This window comes from Momordica charantia, assembly GCF_013281855.1.
Source record: "Momordica charantia cultivar OHB3-1 chromosome 3 unlocalized genomic scaffold, Mcharantia_2.0 BLBB01000003.1, whole genome shotgun sequence".
NCBI lineage: Eukaryota > Viridiplantae > Streptophyta > Magnoliopsida > Cucurbitales > Cucurbitaceae > Momordica > Momordica charantia.
The window spans coordinates 17,574,504-17,597,564 of record NW_028275161.1 but is presented as its reverse complement, the minus strand read 5'-3'; the positions used below and the strand labels follow the sequence as shown (position 1 = coordinate 17,597,564).

Sequence of the window (23,061 nt, the reverse complement as noted above, 5' to 3'; positions counted from 1 at the left end):
TTCTCTTGTGCTTATTTTATGCATTAGAAAAGGAACTAGAAAATGGAAATTGATATTCCTTGTTCTTGATTTAAGGAATAGGGAAGGGTAGGAGACTATTTGCTATTCTATTATACTTAAAATTTGATAAGATGTTCAAAAAAAAGAAAAAATCTTTCTCTATATATATATTTTTTATTTTCTCCGGTAATTTTTGTTTTGTTCTCCTTTTCTTCTCCGGTCTCTCACAAACAATTCTCTGTAGTCTTTGCTTCTTATTCTCCTTTATGTATTTGCGTTTTCTCATCTGTTTTTTCTTCCATTCCATAATTTTTTTCCCTTTAATTTGCGTTTTCTCCTCTAATAATGCATATGTTTTCCAACGTGTCGTGTCCTACTTTTTTTTTAAAATCAACGTATCGTCCTATCTGTATTATTTTGTATCTGTATATGTGCTTCTTAGAGTAGTACTATATTCAATAAAAGAGCACTCGTATTCAATTATGTATCAGCAGAGGTATGCCATAAAAAATACTAGTATCGAAAAAGTGGCACTTGAATCATGGCGCCAATTGACAAATTTCAGTCTATATAAATTTTGGCAGAAAAGTGACTTTCAGTGTCAACATGAGTATAGTTCAGTAGTAATTGACATATATTCCTTCTATCGATATCGAAAGTTCAACCCTTCATATCCTTAAGAGTTGTACTAAAGAAAAAGTGACTTCTAGTAGATCTCGTGTGATTGATTGCTAACTTTATAAAATTTTAAATTTAATGCTATAATTATAAATACGTATTCTTTTTTGTGCTATTTTTATAATTTCCTAAAACACCAAAACAAAATAGGATGCACGTGGGGATGCCAAGAGGATCTCAACGACCCATCCCCAGGGGCAAGCATTAAATTTTGTGATAGAAATTGTTCCATCTGATTTTTTCTTTAGAGGTGAGAGAGCAAGCATTAAATTTGGTCCTCAATTTTTGCCATTGGGTCACCATCTCTTAGTTAAAGGCCCATGGCAACAGAATTTCCTCTCTTTTTTTTTTTTCCCTTAGAATTACAAAGTAGGGGCGGAAATTCGAATCATCAATTTTTAGGGAGATTATTGGTATTTTAATCAGCTGAACTAACTTCAAATTATCAATGTATTGACTAGTTAAGTTACACTCAAACCAACGACATCAAACTTGAAAGGAGTTAATTATAAGATTTTTAACTAGTAATTTTAATATACATAGATTCATGAAGTTTGGAGTTGGGTAAATCTAAATTTATATAATTTATATTTGGATCCTACAAGGAAACGCTAAATTCTAGGAATTTTGAAGATTTATGATTCATAAATTTTTAGTATATATTGTTGTATAAAATATATATTGTATATGCTTGAGTTTACGTAGTCCAGGAGATAAACAAACCATGAATTTGAAGATTTACGATTCATAAATGTTTACTAAGTATAAACTTTGTTTTTCACTCTATGTTACATAAACTTAACTCGTGAACCAAACACCTTTTTAGGGACGACAAAGATATATCCTTAAATAACTTGGGCGAGAAACTTTCGGTTTGAAATGGATACGAGAGAAGGTTTTTTTACAATTTTCCTTCATGTGAACAAAAGATCTTCATCCAATAGAGGAGAAAGATGGATGTTAAAAGGTTCGTTTAGTAGCATTTTTTTTCTCGTTTCTCGTTTTTTCTATTTTATTAAATGAAATATAACTGTGTGTTGGTAACCGTTTCTTGTTTTTTTTTTATTGAAAAAAACATAAACATTAGCTACTTATTTGTTATTTCTTGTTATCTAAAATGTTTATTTTTTTATATAAAATTTCTTTTTTAATACTTATAAGTTAATATTTATATTTATATATTTGAAAAAGTGGAAATAGTAACAATAAACAAGAAAACTTGATTATATTGTTCCAAAAATTTCTACACAATGAAAAGTGAAGAAACAAGAAACATAAATATTTACCAAATGCTTAGATTTTTCATAAACAAAGGTCATAATTTATTGAAATCATAATTTAAGGGAGAGAGAGGGGAGAGTATAATGTTTTGTTTAAAATGAAATGAAATGGTCCAATAAGACCAAAAGTAGACCAGCCTATGAATAAAGGGGAAGAATATATGCAAATATAAGCAAGTTGGCATGTCAATTTTCATTATGATCCCTAAACAGACACACACAACTATTTGGTTGGTAAGCATTTGAGATACATGTGGCTTTTAAATTTTAAATTCTATTTTTTAGTACCTTTAATTTCATTCTTCCTCCTTTTAAATCGTTCTTTTCTCCTTTCAAAGCATTCATTCATATTCGACTGATATATACTTCAAAATTTAACTATTTTGCTTGTGTATTTCAAAAGGTATATTTTAGTCCATGATGGTCACCTACTTTAAGAATTGGTAATTCCTATGTGTTTCTCAATACCAAATGTTGTAAGGTCAGACGTTGCCCCGTGAGATTTATCGATGTGCGCGTAAGTTGGCCCGAACACTCACGGATATAAAAAAAAATTGTATATTTTCGTCCATATACTTTTAAAAATGGATTATTTTGGTCCCTTTCTTTTATCATTTTTAGTCTAGGAAAGTCATTTATTATTCTTTTTTATTTTTAAAATAATAACAATAAAACTTATATTTCTATGTATCATCATCTAAACATCACATTTTGCTAAACACATGTAATTTGTCTTCTATATTTATGGTTAAACGTAGCTTCCCTTTTCTTTTTTCTTTTTTTTTTATTTAAGAGTATACACGTCCTATTAAGAGTAAATATTTCTTTAATTAAAAAGAACGAATGAGATATGCGAAGATGAAATTTCTGAGCACATATAAGTAGCCCGTAGGAAAATTTGTGGTCGTATTGAATCTTTCGCGTGGTAAGGAGGGTAATTGTCCCTCCTTGTGAAAAAATATGTTAAAACATATATATTTTTTAAAGTTACTCTTTTTTGTATATTAAAAGTGTGCATAAAAAATAATTTTGCCACCCCTTGAAATAATTTAGAGTTTTTTTCTATCTATTATTCACATTTTAACTAATATATTATTTTTCTATTTTATCTTTTATTTTTAAACTAACCAAACAGGTCATTGACAACCAATTGAAGACTTTTATCTCTCACTAATCATTGCTTTCTTAAACACCCTTTCCAAAAAAAAATTATGAAGCCTCATGTTTGGTACTAAATAATTATGACTATGGACCTAACTTAATTAATACATCGAAACTTGCTTAGTGCAATTACATAAAAAAAACGTAGCTTCTTTTTCAAGTTTACAAGTAAAAAAAGAAATGCTGCTAATCGATATTATCATCTCAATGTGAATAAATTAGATTATAATCAAATTTATATATTAAAGAATCGTATTTAAAAATTATTAAGAATTTAATAATGGAGTCTTGATAGAATAATTCGAACATATACTATAATATTTAAATAGTGAGGCGAGGGAATTTCAATTACGCTAGTTTCAGTGATTTATTTTTCCTTCCTAGTTTTTTTTTTCCTCAAAAAAGAAATGTCAAAAATTAAGGAAAAAATGCAGAAATTTAAAATATGAATATTATTATTGTGATATTTAAATGTCTAGAAAGTGTGAAATTAATGAACAAAAGGGAACATGGCCCACAATAAAGTCACAGACATTGTGAGACCTACATCCGTCATTTTGCTGATATTGTTGCCACGTGGCATTTAATTAGTTGACTATTTCAAACGCTATAACCCAAGTGTTATATCCATCTAGTCTTTAAACTTAGAAACGAAAACAAGGCACAACGACTCTCCTTTAGTTATTAAGTTGTGCTATTTTATCTTAGGGGTTCAAAGTTTAATTACATTTTTCAAACTTTAAACTGTGGTTCATAAAGAAAACTGAAGCTAGATAGATACTGATTTATTAGCAAGGACTTGGATTGTCTTGGTCCGGCTTAGATGTCACAAATTCGAACCTTCCAATGAATCTAATATCAAAAAACTTTGATATTTTTTAGGTCTGAATCTTAGAACGGACGTGAGTTTCGCTATGTATAGGGGAGCAAAACTCTGACTCTCAGATAATAAAAAAATATATTGAATTACGGTTCTCCAATATCAAATTAGTTAAAATTGGGTGTGGTGTTGCTTATGGGTCCAAAATGATTTAACTCTCTCTCCCTTTACCATGATATACAACAGATTTAAAACATGGGTTCTTCTACAAATCAAAAAAAAAAATTATAAATTATATACATATGTATATTGATACGATGAATCTAATAATCTACCCACAATTCTGGATTGAAAAGAAAAAACTTTGTGAATTATTTGGTTGAATTTCTCTAGAAAAAGTTTGATTGGGAATTCAGAAAGCAGAGCTGTTTGCCGTGTAGTATACGCGCAAATACAATGTGGACACAGAGACGGCTCCTGCTCCGTCCGCTCCAAACGGCAAACAGAACTTCGCCTTCGTTTCTTCCCTCTTTTCTCTCCCTTTCCCTTCTTTCTTTGCTTCTCATTTATTTCCATTTACTTTCTGTTTCGATTGCCAACGTTTCTTTTGAAACCCAGGACCCCATTCTACGTCCTTTTCCTTCTCCCTTAATTTTCTGAGACACCCACATTTCTATTTTGGTTCTTTCTGTCATTTTCTTACAATTTCATTCGTCAACGGGACTTCTAATCAATTTCTGGTAACGTTCTCTTTTGTTCTTGGTGTTTTTCTTTTATGGGTCTTGGTTTGATTGATGCAATATGTTTTCTTTTTAATTCGTCGGGCTGATTTGCTTGCTTTTCTTTCTGTGATGTTTACTTTTGAGGATCTTTTGATTCTCTGGAATCAGAAATGGAAATCGAAATGGGGTTATGTTTGTGTATGTTTTTCTTTCTACTGTTTGCTTCTGGTTTGGCATTTCTTTTCTCTTTTCAGTTACTTCTTTGCGATCAGAGCAGTTCAGTTTGCTCAACGTGAACGTTTCTTCGATCAGTGACGTTACTTCTTTTCCGTTTTTGTTTTTATGCGTGATTCTCTTCCTTTGCTCCCCGTAAGTTTCTGTTAGGGATTGATTTCTTTGGTCTTTACCTGTAATTCTTGGTGAAAAAATGAAAGTGATCGGTGAGGTGATCGTTGTTTTTTAACATAAATTTCTCTTGCCTTTCTTACTATGTAACTTGGAATGAGAACTGATCTGTAATTTGAACTTTGTGATCTTATTGTTCTGTTTCTATTAATGCATGGTGGATTGGTATAATTTGCATTATATTTTTTCCAATTTTATCTGCATCTATGAACTGGAGGTGGTTATTTTTCTTTTTCTCTCTTTTTGTTTCTTTCGTTCTTGTTTTGTAGTTTGAAAAAGAAATTATTTTTTGTTGTATTTCCTAAAAGTTTTCAAAACTACGAGTTTTTTTTTACCCTTTTTTTTAATTTGCTTTTGATTTCTACTTGTGGGTTACCCCTCTTAATCTCTCTGTCTTTCTCATTCAGAAGTTTGAGATTTAATAGTGATCATATCTTGAGTTGAGGGTTCATGTTCGTTACTGGATTACTAGAAAAATTTGTCAGTAGAATGAAAATGGTGGTAAATAAGGATAGCGAGGCTTATGGTCTAGTAGTTTTGTTTATAAACGTTTTATCTGTTCAAGTGTTATAGAGTATATTGATAAATTTTCGGTATTTATTTTGCAGTATATTACACCACAACTCCATCATTTAAGTTAACTCATCGAGTTACTTTCCCATAATATAACGAAAGATAGAGCAATTTCCCAAATGCTCAGTTTTGGTAGGGCGAGAAATCAATCAAGGTTTGGTAGATCTGTGTCATTTGGAGGTGAGTTTGTCTTCTCTTCTTTAGTGTTCTCAAAATATCCATGTTTATTCGCAAGTTGACTGCATTGGTGTTTCAAACTTTTAAGTTGCTTAAAAAGATGTGAAAGTTGTAGCTCTTTAACACTTGAAGCTTATTTACTTGTTTTTCTTACATTCACCTTCTTTCACTTATAGGTATGGAGTATCCAGATCCCAAACGAAAGAGCAATTTTGTAGGAAAGATCGTTTTGGCTGCTTCACTTACAGCAATTTGTATTATTATGCTTAAGCAATCCCCAAATTTTAGCACTCCAACCCCGGTAGTGCTCAATCTCTTATCGACACTTTTTGACTTTATGTACTATTTTGGTGACAGTTAATCCCATTGCTTATTATATTCTTTTCAATTGAAAGTCTAAAATTGCTGTTGGAGAAATCTTCAACTCTTTTACTGAGAATCATTCCTGAGAAGTGCAGGATTGTGTGTATTTTATTGGTAGGTTGATTCTAACATGCGGCCGATGCCATCATTATTTAATTGTGGTTCTGACTTAAGAGGCTTAAAATTGTTAGATCCAAGATTTGTTTTTATTCATCGTTTGTTCTCCTCTCTTCCTGTTTGAAACGTTGTTTTCATTTTCAACGAATTTTTTTCAGTTCTTAGTTATCTGTGTTACTCTTATAATGGAACTTTCTTCAACTCTGTTGTTCTCCAATTCGAGTTTGGAATTTGTGATCTGCAGCAGTAAAGTTATTCAGTCTCATCTCTCTCTCTCTCTCAGATAAGCTCTTATATTTGGTGTTCTGTTCTCTCTAATCAATTTTGTAATTACCCATCTTTTGGGATTTTTTCTTGTAAACTGCTTGGCTTATCGAGATGATTTCTTACTTCTTATCCCCCTTTCTCGAGTAATGAAAGAACTATCCTTAAAAAAATAAGTGCTGAGTATCACCTCTTTCTAAAGTTGTTGTCAATGTTCTCTTCCTTCCAGTTTGCAAATCATCAACCAGGAGTCACTCATGTTCTGGTAACAGGAGGTGCGGGATATATCGGTTCACATGCTGCTCTTCGACTATTAAAGGACTCGTACCGTGTAACAATAGTGGTATGTCCATATAGATTTTATCGATCTTACAGTTTTCGTATCTCCATGCAATGCCCTCATTTGTGAATACGTCCTTCTTTACAGGACAATCTATCACGAGGAAATCTTGGTGCTGTAAAGGTTTTGCAAGAACTGTTTCCAGACTATGGAAGGCTTCAATTCATATATGCTGACCTAGGAGATGCAAAAGCTGTATCCTTTCAATGTGGCTCATTATGATATATATTTCTGAAGAATCCTCATAATAACTCTAGCTGCCTTGAACAACCAATGTTTCCTTAACTGATTTGTTCAGGTTGATAAAATATTTTCAGAGAATGCTTTTGATGCAGTCATGCATTTTGCAGCAGTCGCATACGTCGGGGAAAGCACACTTGATCCGCTGAAGTAAGTTTATATGCTGTTATAATTGTTTTTTCCTTGGTCTCTGGTCTCTGGTCTCTCACATCATTCATGTAGATTGCGGTTAAAGATCGGTTTCCTTGCCATAAATGAATTTGATAGTTGATGTATATGCATATTGATATACAGCTAGCATTGTATAAATAGATGGATGGTTTTAAAAAAATTGCCCAACTCCATTCTACTTGTCAACCTGTTGATATACATCTCTGAAAGTGAATGAAAAGAAGCTATAATTGGGAAAGAGGGTCACAAACAGTTGCTCATAATCTTTGAGGTGGATTGTTTTCTAGTTCTGGTTTCGATAAGTTAATCAATTCTGAGCATGGTATTTCTTGTTGTGTAGGTATTATCACAATATTACTTCAAATACCTTGACAGTATTAGAATCAATGGCAGCTCATGGTGTGAAGACATTGATATATTCTAGTACATGTGCCACATATGGAGAGCCAGAGAAAATGCCGATTACCGAAGAAACTCCTCAGGTTCGCTGTGCCATTTTTGTATTCGTACATACAATTCATGGGGGGATTTGGTTGGCCATGTTTACATTATATTTGGCTTACCCCTTCAACATGCTATTATCTGAGAAGGGATGCAGACTAGAATTAAAATTTGATTTGCTTGGTTGCAGGCCCCAATTAATCCTTATGGAAAGGCCAAGAAGATGGCAGAAGAAATCATCCTTGATTTTTCAAAAAATTCAAATATGGCAGTCATGATCTTAAGGTTGTTATTTTACCAGATAACTGATTTTAATTAAGGGTGGTCATTTTTTCCCCCTCCCCCTGTTTCTATTTTCTTAGAATTTGCAACACCAAACCACAGACTACACTACACAGTTTATTTCCATAACTATGCTTCAAAAGTTTTCAAGTTTCAGTTGTTTTTGGTAATTTACTGCACTAAATATGAGAAAAGGATGAATTTGGAATCACCTTTTAGCAAGTTTTTGTTGAGTGAATCATCTGAGTAAGCATCTGATTCACGAATCTGTTTTGAAATTGTCCAGATATTTCAATGTGATTGGTTCTGATCCAGAGGGCAGATTAGGGGAAGCTCCTAGACCCGAGCTTCGCGAGCATGGACGTATTTCGGGTGCTTGTTTTGATGCTGCCCGTGGCATTATTTCTGGGCTTAACGTAATTTGTTCATTCATCTATCGAAAAATATAGTTCAGGGAGCATGAACTCACTGTAGTAGCGAATGCATCTGGGGAGTGAATGTTTTGAGATATGTGATTAAGTTGGTAATTAGTTTTCTTTTCTTATGATGTTATCAGGTCAAAGGAACAGACTATAAAACGCATGACGGCACCTGCATACGTGATTATATCGACGTCACTGATCTCGTGGACGCTCATGTAAAAGCTCTGGAGAAAGCAACCCCTGGCAAAGTCGGAATCTATAATGTCGGGACGGGAAAAGGTAGGATGAAAGAAAATGCTGCTGTAGCATACTTTTTCCTTTTTATCTTCTCAACTTATCATATCATTGATGAGGCAACCTAGCCATGGCAATCTCAAGGTAGTTTTCGGATGTCTTCGATCAGGTCGATCAGTGAAGGAGTTCGTGGAGGCATGCAAGAAGGCAACCGGGGTGGACATCAAAGTCGACTATCTCCCTCGTCGACCGGGTGACTACGCCGAAGTATTCAGCAACCCAACTAAAATAAAGAACGAACTGAACTGGACAGCACAACACACCGAACTTCAAGAAAGTTTACAGGTAGCGTGGAGGTGGCAAAAGTCGCATCTCAATGGCTATGGGAACTCTTTGGTCATGTCATCTTGAAGCACATTGATGATAGCAGAGAGGAAGATCATTTGTGGTACTGACTTGAGGATTACTTGTTTGCTCACATAGAAGTAGGAGAATACCATTACCATCTTCATTTTTGTAACATCTCCTTTATATTACATTATTGTTTGTGGTATATGTAGCCATTCCATTTGTTATTATGTATTGGATATGAAATTGGTTATTAATAATCAATGCCTGAGTCATAGAGGGGGTAGCATCTCTTGGATCATTGTCCTTTATTTGGCCAACATTTGATAGAAGCCAATATAAGTGAAGATCAAGCTAAAGTATGAATTGAAAACATTAAGTTTACTATAGTTTAAGTTAAACTCAAACTTTTGATTTATTGATGAGTTAAGCAATGGGTTGAATTGCCATAGTAAAATATCATTTTGTTAAAAAGTAAATAGTCAAACTTTCCATTTGAATAAACTCATATGAGTTTTTTCAACCTTAACCATGAGTTAGCTTAATTTTACAGGCTACAAAAATAGAGATTCCTTTTTTTTCCATCTCCTTTTCTTCTTATCAGTAAAGGAATGAAATTTGGGCTTTGGAGACGAAAGCAGTTACAATGTCAAAAGATCACCTCTTGTTCCTACAGTTAATCCTCCACGTCATCTCTCATCAGTTGCCGACCAGATCAAAACTGTCAAATTACAGTTGGAATTTCAAACCTTAATTTACCCAAACCGCCAACTTCTGTAGGACGTCAAACTTTTCAAGCAACTCTCTCTGGTCCCATGATTCCTATAATGCCAAAAGCCTTCTCCTCTTTCGCACATTTTCTAACTTCTGATCCCTCACCCTTCCCTTCTCTTCTCCTACTGGTTCTCATCTTCACCATCCATGGCCCCACAGGTCGTTTCTTCTCCTACTTCCTGTTTGCAAGGCCTGCTCTGTACTACAATTGTGCTGGCCGCTGTAAGGTCCTCTGCAATCCCATTGCAAATCCCAGCCCCAGAAGGTTGGTTTGTGGTGGTTGGGCTTTACGAGCGGCGCCAGTCGCCTTACTCGTGGTGGTGAGTTGGTTGACTCATAAGGACTCAGCAGGAGTCTCTGCCAGGAAGTTGGGGTGTCCAGGCTGCCGTGTCCCGACCATTTTTGAGCACAAGGCAGAGGCTGGAGAAATTGGTGGTTTTACTCCTTGGATTCTTGTGGGAATGATATTGCTGCTATTCAATATGGCTCAACGGCAGGCTCTTATAAGGCATTGCTTGTTCGTAAGAAGTATGTGAACAACCAATCCTTCGTTTCTACAAGGGGTCAACTTCATCTAGAAAAGAAAAGGAAAAAAGTGTACAGCTAGAGCCCATTTCACACTTTCTTGTCTTCAATCTTCAGAGTCCATGTTTTACTAAATGGAAATGATAATAGAAGAGAATTGGACTGAGAATAAAATTTGTAAGGTGTAATTTGAAGATTATCAGTGACTGTTTACTAATGATTGGAATGCGATTTCAGTTTAAATTTGTGTGACACCTGTAAATCAATACACAAATCACTTGACATTCTACATAAAAAGTGTCATCATGTACAGGCAAATGGTTGACGAGATATATAAAGTACTCTGCGATGAATATATAGATCTAGCATGACGTAAAATTGAATATTTTGAACGTCAACTATTACCAATAGATTCATCTAATACCAGTAGAAGGGAAATATTTTATGTAGCCCTTGAAATGGTTTACATAATTTCCACAAAATTTATGTTGGGGCATCGGGAACATGCAAAATTACCTGTGATGGCTTTGGTCTGTACACTGCAATCATCACCCTATGCCATATTCCTCTGCAGATTATCGACGATTTGCAGCCCGCTTTCTGATGCAATCACTGCTGTGCAACTGTAACCCATAAAGGAAGTATAAGGAAGAATTCAACTTATCAGAATCTAAAGCCAGCCTGCTATGATCCAAAAAATGTTCTCGGCATTGAATCGTTAAGGCATGTGATGGTTGAGCAGAAAAGATGATTCCTAACTCCTACCAAAATGAACGTGGAATTAAGTATAATTCAGAAGTAATGTTTCTCTGCTTAGAAACAACACCAATTCAACAAAGTAAACCGATTGGACTTGAAGCTGCTGGAAGGATAATTCTGAAAATGGGGTAAGGACCAATCAAGAAGAATGCCATTTGAGCAAAAAAGTGAAGAAATTGAGAGGAATACTTACGGAAACTTGGAAATGACTCCACGATCTACAACTCCATCGATCTGAACCAGACTTTCTGCTACTTCAGCTGCAAATGCATTTCATGTCATAAGAAACCATTGTATGACATCTGTGAAGGGATGAAAGCAGAGGGAAAAAAAATTATCTCACACCTAAGCTTGATATTGGAGATGTAAATATGACATCCAGAACGTTATGGCCTTCACTAGTGACAAGTGGGAAGTCGCCCCCGAGGGGACCTGCATGCCCAATCGATGGCCTCCTCCATACCTTGTTGTTGATAATTTGGAAAAATCAATGTTATGGCAAAGCTTAAATAATCTGACGTAGAACTGTTAAAATAACTAAATGAATAGTTCTTTGTTTTCTCCACCTGCTGAAATATTGATGCTTAGGAACCAAGGGTTACGTTTCGATATTGAAGATGTTTATGATCGACATCTCTCACTGGGGAACATCATTCATTTTCTTGACCAAATAAAATTACTAGGTTACTTTTACAGAATAAGGACCTCTTTTGATTTGTGTTCCCCCTCATAGAAGATACATAGCTAATAACAAAGGAGAGCAAATGAATCAATATTTCCATATGTTGAGCAGTTCAACAGGATATGTATTTAGGCCATATATTTACAAAGAGTTGTTCAAAATTGAAATAAACATATCAGATGAAACAATTTAAACTTTTTGATCTGCAAGTAATCCTAGCAACACTTTGAATTTTGACCATTTATTTTCATTTCTTTTGTTTTTAAAAACTTGATTAGTGTACAAAGTTACAAACATTAGAATTATCTTTGTCACAGTTTACATTAATTAATATAGCAAACCAATAATATGCATGCTGTGTATGTGTATAAAACTATAAGGTTCTTAGATATATAATCTATTAATAAGCAGGTCAACTAACGAGTTCGCCCTCTGAGCTTTATATAGCTAAATAAGAAAATCAAGCAAGTTCTCTTAGTAAAGATAGCATGTAAAGTTTGACAACATTGTAATTTGTGCCAGTAAAAAGCTTACCTCTGCATCGCCTAAGAAGAGATCGTCAATTTCTTCAGCAGTTTGCATCCAATTAAGCTGAAAATAAATTTAAGTATTTCTTCATTAGCCATCTGATAGTCTATATCATATATATTCCATGCAATAGATGATATTTTGATTTCTTCTCACAGAATTCACTAGAACTGGAATTGAACCCTCTGGGCCATCCATATATTGGCTTTCTTTGATCATGAATGCAAGCTGGTTGGAGGCATTTAATATAGACTGCAGATACATGAAAGACAAGAAATGAACATTTAACATAAGAATTATATAAATACAAGGTCTTGCAGGATTTTAAGTCTTGATATATCATTGACACCAAATTAATGTCATATATTAAAAATCAAAATTGTTACAGATAAATATAAATAATCAGACCTTCCAGACTCCATCATCTTTTCCCTACTCTAGGTCGAAAATTATAAGCCCATTGACTTGGGAGCTTTTGGAAAAATTAGGACATATAAGAATTTATTCACCTTCTCATGGATTATTGACTCTTCAACTTGCGAGTTCCTATGCCCAATGACAGCAATTAGCGTTCCTTCTTCTATAATATCAGCATCATCAAATGAAAAATCAATCTACAAAAAAACACACTTATTATTTACTTGATCGAGATCTAACATTAAGTAAAATAAACAAAATTCCAAAAATTAAAAATTTGATAAGTACCATTTTTGATAGAAAAAATGTTCACAATATAAATAATCTCTTATGTCACTGGGGAAAAATGAACTTTTCACCTTTAAGGCCCAAAACCCTTTGAAGCATATTTAGAATGCAGTTCTATTCTATTCACCATAAGGGATTATGTAACTCCTATTTGGGTTAATTGAATTCACCACAATTACCACTTAACAGGGTATCAGAGTTCTTATGAGAATCTCAGTAATAATATCCAGAATAAATTGGGGATCCTTGATCCATTATCTGAGTTTCTTATATTTTGGGAGGCCACAGAAACTCTGCAATCTATTCTGATTTCATTAATGCATCCCAATGATAAAGAAAGGTTAAACAAATATGAGGAGTCTCTCATCTACCCTTTGAAGATTTTCTCTTCATAACTAAACTTGGAGACAGCCTTGGCTTAAAAATGCACTCCAGTAAAGAGCACGATAAGTTAAGAATTAAATGTTTAGCTCACTTGAGAACTATCATTGAACTGGTCTAATGGAATCCCTGCCTTGGCAGCTTCACTCGCACTTGTTATGGACCTGCATCAAGCCAAGAACTGATACAGTGCGTTAAGAATGAAGAGTACATAAAAGACAGTCAGTTTCTCTTTCAGAAATATTGACATTAAGAACGAAAAGTACACGGTCAGTTAATTCAAAGGATAGTAACGCACATGGGTATCCCTACTATATCTTTTAAAGCTCCTGTTCGAAGCAGCCGACCAAGATATTGAATGGCCATGCCAGAAGCCTGACCAGACCCCAGGCCAACAACCATTCCACTTTGTATGTACGCATCCACCTAGAATTACAAAAACTCACGGCAATCATTTCTCCTTCAGCATATACTCTCTAATTAGCACAACCATTTACTAAATTAGTTCACGTATAGATCAAATGATCGCAAAACAAAATCATCGACTCTAAACATTTCAATTTCACTCCTTGAATGACTATCTATCAATCATTCCACCATCCCCTTTTGAGATTTCTCAATTTCATGTTCTACTCCTTCATCCCTATTTCAGCCAGTTTTTCCCACCAGGGTGCATAAAGAGTAATGCACAGCTTTTCAATGCCAACACCTCACTCTCAATCCTCGCACTTTATTTGCATGCAATTATAAGTACAACGAATCTCTGTAATCTCTGATTCTCCCCTATTAATCATCCCCATTTCCTCTGATTAATTCACCAATTCTATACGCTAAGTAAGCTCACACACAAAAATCCAAACAACACTGCGCCTTGATTACGGTCACATTACACCAATAAGAGCCCTAAAACACACAGCTCATGCATTTCTCTACCCAGAACGAGCAAAGTACAAGAACCCCATCAATCAAAACATATCGGAAAGATGCTTGCTACTCGAAAACCATACAGTATGTTTGGCGGCTGCTTGAAGAAGAGGAGAGCCGCCGGCAAGAACAGAGGTTGAGGAGGCAGAAATTCTGAAGCAATTCCTTCCAACTTTGATCTTGGGGTAACCCTTGCGCAGAATAATGGATTTGGAGGAGCATGTGTAGGGAGAAGATGAAAGCGAAGCAGCCATGCCCGCTCTCATTCTTGATTCTTCCTGTTCCTCTGGTATTGCCAAGAATGGATAAGGGTAGAGAGCTCAGTGACAAGTGACAAGTATGGCAGTTGTTTAGGAGATTTGGCCATTGTTGTCTTGCTCTATCTATTTATATTTTATTTTGTAACTAAATGGATTTTATTTTTTATTTTGGCTAATTATCATTTAGATTAAGTTAATTTTTATTTTGTGGTTTATTATATGGTTTATTAGTTCAACGAGCTGGTTTTTCTTTTTTCTTTTTCCTTTTCTTTAAGTCTGGAATAGATATCATTTTCTGTTGTTAAATTATCTTCATGACAATTTTGCTTTTAGTTTTATAAGATATCATTTACCATTAAATTATCTTCACGACGACTTTACTTTAATTTTATATAAAATAGCTTATATTAATAGTGAGTTGTTTTCACTTTAATATTATGAGTTTTTCCCTTTTCGCGATTGGTTTGAAATTTTAGTTGCTCTTTCAACACTACAATGTATGAAAATTAAATGTAAAAATTAAAGGAAATTGGTAGTTTTTTTTTTAATAGGTTTTTCTTTTCAAAAAATATGTGAGTAATAATTTGAACCTCTAACCTTTTGGTTGTGAAATCGGGTGGATTATAAATATGTTTCATCACCTCTTATATCGTGTCAAAAAAATAATAATAAGCTGTTCATTTTCTTTCATAGTGAGCCAAGAAATATTGAATGGTGATGTAAGCGGGGGTTTTCGAGGAATACAAATCACCTCTGGTTTTTTTCAGTCGTGGCGAGCCATCTGGAATAATTAGTGAATTACAACTCTATTGTACCGCAATTGGTGCATTAGTCTTTGCAGCCTTAATGCTTTTTGCCGGTTGGTTTCATTATCACAAGGCTGCTCCAAAATTGGCTTGGTTCCAAGATGTAGAATCCATGTCGAATCACCACTCAGCGGGTCTGCTAGGACTTGGATCTCTTTCTTAGACGGGGCATCAAGTACACGTATCTTTACCGATTAACCAATTTCTAAATGCTGTCACTTTATCTTGTACATTATACTACGTTAGTCGATATTCACGAATATATTACGTAATCTTTTAGTTAATAATGTTAATTTGTCAACTTAAGTATAACTCAACTAGTTAAAATTTCTATTTCTGACCAAAATGTCGTAAATTCAAATTCTTATCTCCACGTACTCAAAGAAAATAATAGTAATGTTAACTTAAAATTATAATTTAAAAACGTAATTAAAATTTTTTAGATTGATTAATTTAAGTATTCCAGTAACTAAAAAATCTTTACTTTTTTTTTGCTAAGTTTAAAAAGTTAGCAAAAATGTAAAAAATGAGCATATCTCAACCGATGTATATCTCTGACTAAAAGGTTTTGAGTTCTATTTTTCATCCCACGTCCGGTTGGAAAAAAAATTAGCAAAAATTTAAATCTTTGATCAATCAGTTGAGTTATTCCTTGTGATGTAATATTTACAAAAATAATAATAATAAATAAAATAAATATAGCCATCTAAATTTATATGAAAATACGTAATTTAACCTTGGCTGTGATAAAGATATTGCAATAATAATTAAAAAATTGATTTTCTTGGTTTCTCGATCCTTATTTAGAACAGATAAACAGGGAGGTGGAATCTTACCTGTCGATTTGGTGCAAATGGTGTAATTGCAAAGGGAAGTTGGGAGTACAGCTCGATAAGGCGTCGAGCAAAATCACGAGCAGCCAAGAAAGAAGAGAAGAAATTGTTGCAGAACAGGAAACAAAATCATGGGGAGTTCCGATCCCGACAAGCTAATGAACAAAGCCGATAAATTGTTAGTTTTCTTCTCCTTGCTCGATTTTTCTCTTCACTTTGTTATCTTACTTGTTTGAAGTTTATTTTACTTCTCATTGACTCATGAATGGTGCTGAGCTTGTTGGGCCTCTGTTGGGATTGGAAATATTTTGAGTTCTGGTCATGGATTCTCTAAGCGGTAGCTTGATGTACGTATAGGAAATGAAAATACAACTAATATGCCCATGAGAATGTGGGCTTTAAGCGAAGCTTAATATTGATTGGTTTTTCGGCATCGCATTGGGATTGAGCATGAAGAAGGTGGATCGGATGAATTAGGAAGTTAATTAGCCATAATTTATGTTTGGACTTGGCAATTGAATTTCTTTGTTTTCTGTGAAATCCCATAGAACAAAACTCAGTATGACAAGGTGGAGTGCTGATTGGAAAAGTGCTACTGAACTCTATGAGCAGGCTGGTATGTTGTTTTCTATACACATAGTTAAGCTTTCTAATTGGATGCAAGAATGTGATAATCGTAGATAATGCATTACTTTCTGATATTCTTTTCTCAATGCTTTCTGCTTTAGCGAATGCGTATAGGGTTCGAAACAACCGTGAGAACGCAAAGATTGCGTTTGAAAAAGCTTCAAAAGGGCAAGAGATGCTCTCCTCGTATCCTTATTTTCTGGACTAGTTGATGGGATTTATTTTTTTACGTGTGTTTTCTCCCTTTAAGTCCTTCACTACTAATTAGACCCTGGGATGCTGCTAAGCATATGGAATCTGCAGCTGCTCTTGCAAAGGAACTGGGTAACTGGACTGAAGTTGCTGACTTTTATAGAAGGGCATCCGAGTTGTATATTTTGTGTGGAAGATCACAACCTGCATCTGATGCTTTAGCAAAGGGTGCCCGGTAATTTTATGTTTTATGCAACACCACATAACTTGCGTCTTCAATAAAACTGCTCGAGGCTAGATTTCTTATTTTTCCTCTTTTGTCTTCTTTCATTCTTAATTAAATTTTTTCGCCATATATAAGTTAGCTTCGTGCAGTCATAATGTATAACCCAGAAAATAATGAAGCTCCTCAATTAGCCATTAATGCATCCTCCCTTGGCCTTCACTAGGATGGATGATTTTAACTGTAACTTAAGGGAATATGCCACTTCTTTTTTATATTTACTATTCATTCAAGTTGATACAAATATATCTTGCCATAGATTCCTTTGAACATTTTAATTGTATATCTCCTTACAGTGCTTTGGAAGATAGCATGCCAGATCAAGCTATCACATTATTCACTGATGCCTGTACACTTCTTGAAGAGGATGGCAGAGAACAAATGGCCTTTGATTTATATCGCGATGCCACAAGTGTTTTTGTAAAACTAGAGAAGTAAGTTTTGAATTATTTTGAAATGACATTTTGAAACTGCCGTAATCGAAAGCCTTAAGAGTTTTATATTTCACTATCTCATTATTATCCATTTTTTAATGAAACCTATGTTGCCCATGTGCTGTTGAAAATGCAAAAAGTTGTAATAAAAGTGATGGCTAAACAATTAAGGACCGTTTTTCTTGCCATGAAATCTGGACAAGTCTTAGCTCTCTAAATCTTGGCTCATATATGAAATTCCGTTTGTACATATATAAAAGGTCTTAGTGGCTGTAGAAAAATATTGCCTTTTTCCTAGATATTCTGATGCTGCAGAACTGCTGTTGCGATGGGGTTTGGCAGCTGATAAATGCAATGCTTCCCATAGCCAGGGCAAGGTGGGTGGGATTCTACTTCTGACTTCTCTTATATTAATTTGCAATGGATTTTTCCTCATCATTCAACAAAACCTGTTAAAAGAGGTTTCCTAGAAGAAGTTTGCTATCTTTCTATCACATTGATGGCTTTTTAATTTACTATTGGTGCATATAGAGGCTAATTGCAGGAGTAAATAAGGAAAACATGGAAAGAAGAAAGACAGAGGCAAAATAAATTATTTATAGAAGATCAAGAGATATCACATGCTTTCTCTCAAAAAAGGCTTCCTATTTTGTTATTTGAGCCAATACTCCTTTTTACCATAACATGTATAGATTCGATAGTGTACTTCGATAACAAGAAAACTTGATTCTTACTTTCCAAGTTACTTTTGGTAGGAAACTAATAATTTATTAAATATACATGAGGAGACACCCCAAAAAAGTCAAAGAAGTTTAATAGACTTTCCAATTAACATAAATGGAAGAAAGAGAATGATTACTAGTTGAAAGCATTGAACTGCATTGTTGTGCTGCCAGTATCTATCAATAAATGAAACTTATTGCTAATAATATATTAAAGATATATATTTGTTAATTCCAGGCATATCTTAGTGCCATCATTGTTTACCTTTACGCCCACGACTTCAAACAAGCTGAGAAGTGCTACAATGACTGTTCACAGTGAGTATAAATTCTGAACTTTATCGTGATTATTTTTTCATCTGCTTCCAGGATTTTCGTACTTTGAATTACTTCACTAAAGTCAAGGTTGGTCATTCTCCAGTTAGCCTTGGGTAGGCACTCAATTATATACATTTTGATTCACTTGTAAAGCAATTGTAAATGGGATCTTTAAAATTAGAAAGTGTCTGCGTTGATGATTGGTTTCTTTTTATTGTTACTCCACTTGTACAAGAAGAGATCTTTTGCCCAACCTAACGTCAATCAATTCCAGAAAATGATAAATGTCTGTTATGTAGACTTATTATGGGATGAACAAAGTAATCGGGAGCATATACAAGTTGAGAGTTATTTAATAATTTATCTTGTCTTGAAAGCCCAAATGGTTGGGAATCCCTTTGAGGCTACCTACAAAACACTACATATCTCAAGATTTTCAAGACTACCAAGAAAACCTTTCTGTGTAAAGAGCATTTACCCTTCCACGGAGAACAATATGTGAGGCATAAGAGAGATAATTACAAAAGAAACAAGACTATGGTGGATTAATTTGTTTAATATTTGTTGTTGTATTGAAAATTAGATATATATAATCCCTATAAAAGTACCAACAACAATAATTAAGGACACTGATATAAACGATGAATTATAAAGTAATTGGAAAGTACTCATCATCGTTTAAGTTAAGATTTTAGATTCCAAATATTTTTTAAACGAACTTGTGGAAGAGAGGAAAAATCCAAGGGTCAAGGTACACCCATATTAGATGAGTATTGCCAAGAAAGTAAAGCAACAAACACATGAAATTTGTGATGGCCCTCAAACATGAGTTTATCAAGGAATGAGGTGCTATATCGTGATGTCAGAAAGGAACACATGATGATGTGTTGCTAAAGATACAATCCTCACAATATAGTTTCAAATACTTTGTTGAATTTATGGAATAATTTCTTTAAAAGTGATTTACTGGTGGTAACTTAGCTTAAAAGGGGGTACCTGATCTGCTGAGGATAATCTGGTTAACTTCAGATCTGGCCTGAAGTAGGAGGCCATGGGTTGGTGGATATGCAATTATCAAAGTGATGGAAACCATCCATTAATTTAGAGAATCCAATCATCTTTCTTGAGACTGAAGCCTAGACCCTTAAGATATAAACTAAAGGGTGTAAATGAAACTTTACAATTTGAAGTTGTGATAAACTTTTGCAGTCATATCTAAGCTAGGCTATGAACATGGAGGGGTTGTTATAAGTTGCAAATCTGTATAGAAGACAAAATTTTGTAAAGGTTTCTATTTATTGAAAACTAAATAAATGAAATACACACACAGAGACAGTACACATATATGCACTTTTTCTATCTTAGATTAATAAATACATAAAAGCAGCTTAGTAGCTAAATAGACCTTTTCCTCATCTAAGGACAAGCTATTCGAAGATAACTCTTTAATAGGCCATCTGCCTATGTCTTTTGCTCTCTTCTCCATTCTCTCCACGGTCCAGGTGTTATTTTTTAATTTATATTTTCTTTTAACTTAGACAAGTAGTAGGAATCTTTAAGTTGCCAAGTAACCAAATAGGCTTTGCCAAGAAAGAACTGGTGAAGGATAACTTTTGAATCTTAAGTGCAAAAATATGATATTTTGAAAAGAGAAAATTGTTGTTCCATTTTAATATTTCATAGCATGGCGACATCCTAAAAGAGTACTTGTTTGCTGAATTTCTATTATTTCCTCCTTACAGAGTTGATGCCTTTTTGAGAACTGACCAATACCGTGCTGCTAGTAAGCTAGTATCTGCTTATATGGAAGGTGATGTCGAGGAAATCAAGCGTGTGGCTCAGTCAAGCACTATATCTCATCTTGATCATGTGGTAAATTTTTTAATCCTTCATGTTCTTACATTTTAATTTGTGAAAAGTTGAATTCAATATATTTTGTAAAATTACAACCAGATCATCTTTTATTTCAATGGGAAAAATTCATCTTGAGAAGGAAGAGATGGAAGTGCATATAAATAATTAGATAAAACCGAGAAAACCTGACATCTATGCATGTAACAGAGAACTACAAAGTTGGGTTTCAAATATAAAAAAAAGGAAAGTGAAAGTCATGGGCCTTTTTCTTTTTTCTTTTTTTTTTTTTTTGCTAGAAAAGATTGCAAATATTTGCTTAACCATAAGCCAAAAGGCCTAACAGTACATCTTGGAAGGTTTCTTACTGTACCAGAACAAATTGGATTCAATGTTGGTTTTAAGAGAAGTATTTAATTTATGTTAAAAATAATAAATAAATAAATAAAACTCGAAATAGGATTTAAAAGAGAACCTCTTGCAAAGGTCAAACATTTCATTCTCGTAAAGAAAAAGTTTAGTTTTCTTAATACAGGGCATCACTGGGGGTAAACCATTAATGAAAAGTAAATATTTCTTTAGAATTCCAAGGTTCATTAGAAAGAGGTACTAAGAAAGAAATAAATTCATCTTGTGACAGGATGCAACATTCTGCCTATTGGTGGTGATTTAATACACAAAATTATTTTGTAATTACAATCTTCTAAGGATTATTAATTATTAGAAGGTTCCCTTTTGTGTAATGATCTTTTCTTAGTTTCTTGGGTGGGGGTTCTCTCTACCTCTTGCCCTTTATGCTATTCCCTCATTTTTGTGGAACAGACATGTTTCTTATTTAAAAAAATACATAGAGAAAAAGAAAAAAGAGGAACATTGAGTTAAAACACCGTGGACCAGGACCTGGAAGAAGAAAAAACCATCGAAGCATTTTTTTTCCAAATAATGTTCTGGTTTCATTTTGAAACTTTAAGACAACTAATACATGATTACATTGGCAAATGTAATTCTAACTGCAACAATAAGAGGGTCCCCCAAAATCTTGGGTCAAAATTGCTTCTGTACAACACATGGATTCCTATCCTACATGCATCTAATTATAGAAACTTAAAAGTTTCATTGGTTCCTCTGAAACTGTTTTCTCAAAAACTCTTCATTCATAGTTAGCACATCACATTTCATGGCCTTTCTAATATTTGCTTAATCGTAAATCATTTTGAAAGGAAAGAAATGCTTGACACGGTTAATGAAGCATAATCAATCAGCTTCATTTTCACTGCTATGCCGTGGGATGTTGTTTTCTGCACATTTTGACTGAAATAAAATTTCTGCAGATTATCAGGCTTGCTAGAAAACTGCCTACAGGTGAAGTGAGTGCACTGAAGACCGATGCAATGAAGGAGCAAGAAGAACCACTGGATGAAAATGACCTCACATGATTTTTGGAGTCATTAACTCGCCTATATTTTCGGAACTTCTTTTTGAAATAATGGTTTTGTCTTGCAATTATAGAGTGCGATTGCTTCTTAAGAGATTTGTGTATTAAAAAGTCATCTCATACGTGGTTTTACAAGAGAATCAATTAAAGACTATTGAACAGCTGGAGTTCTGTTTGCCAGTTGCTGATAGCACAAGCCTTGGAGACATGTACATATAAACATGGAGAAGAGTGACAAATTTCGGTTCTGATTTTCCCCTCGTGTACATATTTTCCTCTTCCTCTTATTAGTTTGCAGATGAGATCATTTGAAGAGAAGACCTAAAAAAGGAATGTGGCACATGTTAGCAAGCAAGCAACTCAATATTTCATTGTTCATGTACTGTCAAAGGCATATGCCTGCTTTTCTGCCTTAATCACTGAGGTATAAGAAGTATATTTTGACATGTGGATGTTCATTGGAAACACTTTTGGCTCCTCCCAACACCCTATTGCGGAAAATGAAGTTGTTTTCAGGGCACCAACTCCAACAGCTCGGGTAATTTCGTTCTTTATTCTTAGAAGTTGTTCTTAATTTTTAGGATCCAGAGTAACTAAGGTCCTCATCTATACTTGAATACAGTCCATGATACAAAATGCAGGCCATGTTCGACTCAAAACTCGAACCTTGAGACAAGTGGTACTCTAGAGCTTCTGATGATTTTGAGAAAAAGCTACTGATACGTATCTCACCTCACCTTATGTGAGATGGCACTGAAAAGTTAGACTGTCCATACAAAATAGACAAGATGGTAGACGATACATTGCGTGCCATGTTGCTACAATGGCCTTTTTATAGGCAATGTGTTCCAGATGTTTCGGTCCTTTCGGATGACAAATTTTGGTGGAAGAGTGTCATCACGGGCTTGCTCTTATCATGTGTTAAAACATAATTAGGAGATAATACGAGGCTGGCTGCACAGAGATAGTATTAGGTTTGTTTTA

General features: G+C 34.2%; 3 protein-coding genes across 8 annotated transcripts; 2 read left to right on the top strand and 1 right to left on the bottom strand.

Moving 5' to 3' along the window:
• Positions 1 to 4,407: 4,407 nt before the first annotated feature.
• LOC111012665 (UDP-arabinose 4-epimerase 1) lies at positions 4,408 to 9,339 on the top strand. 3 transcript variants are annotated; one of them, XM_022286893.2, is made up of 11 exons: positions 4,408 to 4,679; positions 5,675 to 5,819; positions 5,993 to 6,117; positions 6,790 to 6,903; positions 6,988 to 7,095; positions 7,199 to 7,290; positions 7,652 to 7,793; positions 7,943 to 8,037; positions 8,321 to 8,450; positions 8,591 to 8,735; positions 8,860 to 9,339. In XM_022286893.2, exons 2-11 carry the CDS (start codon positions 5,759 to 5,761, stop codon positions 9,099 to 9,101), a joined length of 1,254 nt encoding a protein of 417 aa, XP_022142585.1. In that variant the 5' UTR covers positions 4,408 to 4,679; positions 5,675 to 5,758; the 3' UTR covers positions 9,102 to 9,339. The 3 variants fall into 3 exon arrangements, with proteins under 3 accessions (XP_022142585.1, XP_022142586.1, XP_087977787.1); XM_022286894.2 differs by lacking the exon at positions 4,408 to 4,679 and adding an exon at positions 4,704 to 4,859; XM_088121661.1 differs by lacking the exon at positions 4,408 to 4,679 and adding an exon at positions 4,882 to 5,030.
• A 1,260-nt stretch (positions 9,340 to 10,599) lies between these two features.
• Positions 10,600 to 14,684, bottom strand: LOC111012703 (NagB/RpiA/CoA transferase-like superfamily protein). Of its 3 annotated transcripts, none has more exons than XM_022286948.2 (9): positions 14,400 to 14,684; positions 13,691 to 13,818; positions 13,487 to 13,556; positions 12,816 to 12,920; positions 12,463 to 12,558; positions 12,313 to 12,369; positions 11,442 to 11,559; positions 11,290 to 11,356; positions 10,600 to 10,960 (listed from the first exon to the last, which is right to left on the bottom strand). In XM_022286948.2, exons 1-9 carry the CDS (start codon positions 14,580 to 14,582, stop codon positions 10,891 to 10,893), a joined length of 894 nt encoding a protein of 297 aa, XP_022142640.1. In that variant the 5' UTR covers positions 14,583 to 14,684; the 3' UTR covers positions 10,600 to 10,890. The 3 variants fall into 3 exon arrangements, with proteins under 3 accessions (XP_022142640.1, XP_022142642.1, XP_022142641.1); XM_022286950.2 differs by having other exon boundaries at positions 10,958 to 11,098; XM_022286949.2 differs by lacking the exon at positions 10,600 to 10,960 and adding an exon at positions 10,981 to 11,213.
• A 1,493-nt stretch (positions 14,685 to 16,177) lies between these two features.
• GSNAP (gamma-soluble NSF attachment protein) lies at positions 16,178 to 22,331 on the top strand. 2 transcript variants are annotated; one of them, XM_088121389.1, is made up of 10 exons: positions 16,185 to 16,393; positions 16,573 to 16,674; positions 16,764 to 16,831; positions 16,944 to 17,028; positions 17,111 to 17,269; positions 17,614 to 17,751; positions 18,050 to 18,128; positions 18,712 to 18,791; positions 20,534 to 20,663; positions 21,974 to 22,331. In XM_088121389.1, exons 3-10 carry the CDS (start codon positions 16,777 to 16,779, stop codon positions 22,076 to 22,078), a joined length of 831 nt encoding a protein of 276 aa, XP_087977515.1. In that variant the 5' UTR covers positions 16,185 to 16,393; positions 16,573 to 16,674; positions 16,764 to 16,776; the 3' UTR covers positions 22,079 to 22,331. The 2 variants fall into 2 exon arrangements, with proteins under 2 accessions (XP_022142578.1, XP_087977515.1); XM_022286886.2 differs by lacking the exon at positions 16,573 to 16,674 and having other exon boundaries at positions 16,178 to 16,393.
• Positions 22,332 to 23,061: the final 730 nt, after the last annotated feature.

Excerpts from the sequence above, each read along its gene's own strand:
- LOC111012703 (XM_022286948.2), bottom strand. The coding sequence starts at position 14,582 with ATGAGAGCGGGCATGGCTGCTTCGCTTTCATCTTCTCCCTACACATGC. Across the intron at positions 13,819-14,399 it reads AAGCAGCCGCCAAACATACT|GTGGATGCGTACATACAAAG; the intron begins GTATGGTTTTCG and ends TTGTAATTCTAG. Across the intron at positions 13,557-13,690 it reads GATATAGTAGGGATACCCAT|GTCCATAACAAGTGCGAGTG; the intron begins GTGCGTTACTAT and ends GGCTTGATGCAG.
- GSNAP (XM_022286886.2), top strand. The coding sequence starts at position 16,347 with ATGGGGAGTTCCGATCCCGACAAGCTAATGAACAAAGCCGATAAATT. Across the intron at positions 18,129-18,711 it reads CTTCCCATAGCCAGGGCAAG|GCATATCTTAGTGCCATCAT; the intron begins GTGGGTGGGATT and ends TGTTAATTCCAG. Across the intron at positions 20,664-21,973 it reads TATCTCATCTTGATCATGTG|ATTATCAGGCTTGCTAGAAA; the intron begins GTAAATTTTTTA and ends AAATTTCTGCAG.
- LOC111012665 (XM_022286893.2), top strand. The coding sequence starts at position 5,759 with ATGCTCAGTTTTGGTAGGGCGAGAAATCAATCAAGGTTTGGTAGATCT. Across the intron at positions 6,118-6,789 it reads ATTTTAGCACTCCAACCCCG|TTTGCAAATCATCAACCAGG; the intron begins GTAGTGCTCAAT and ends TCTTCCTTCCAG. Across the intron at positions 7,291-7,651 it reads AGCACACTTGATCCGCTGAA|GTATTATCACAATATTACTT; the intron begins GTAAGTTTATAT and ends CTTGTTGTGTAG.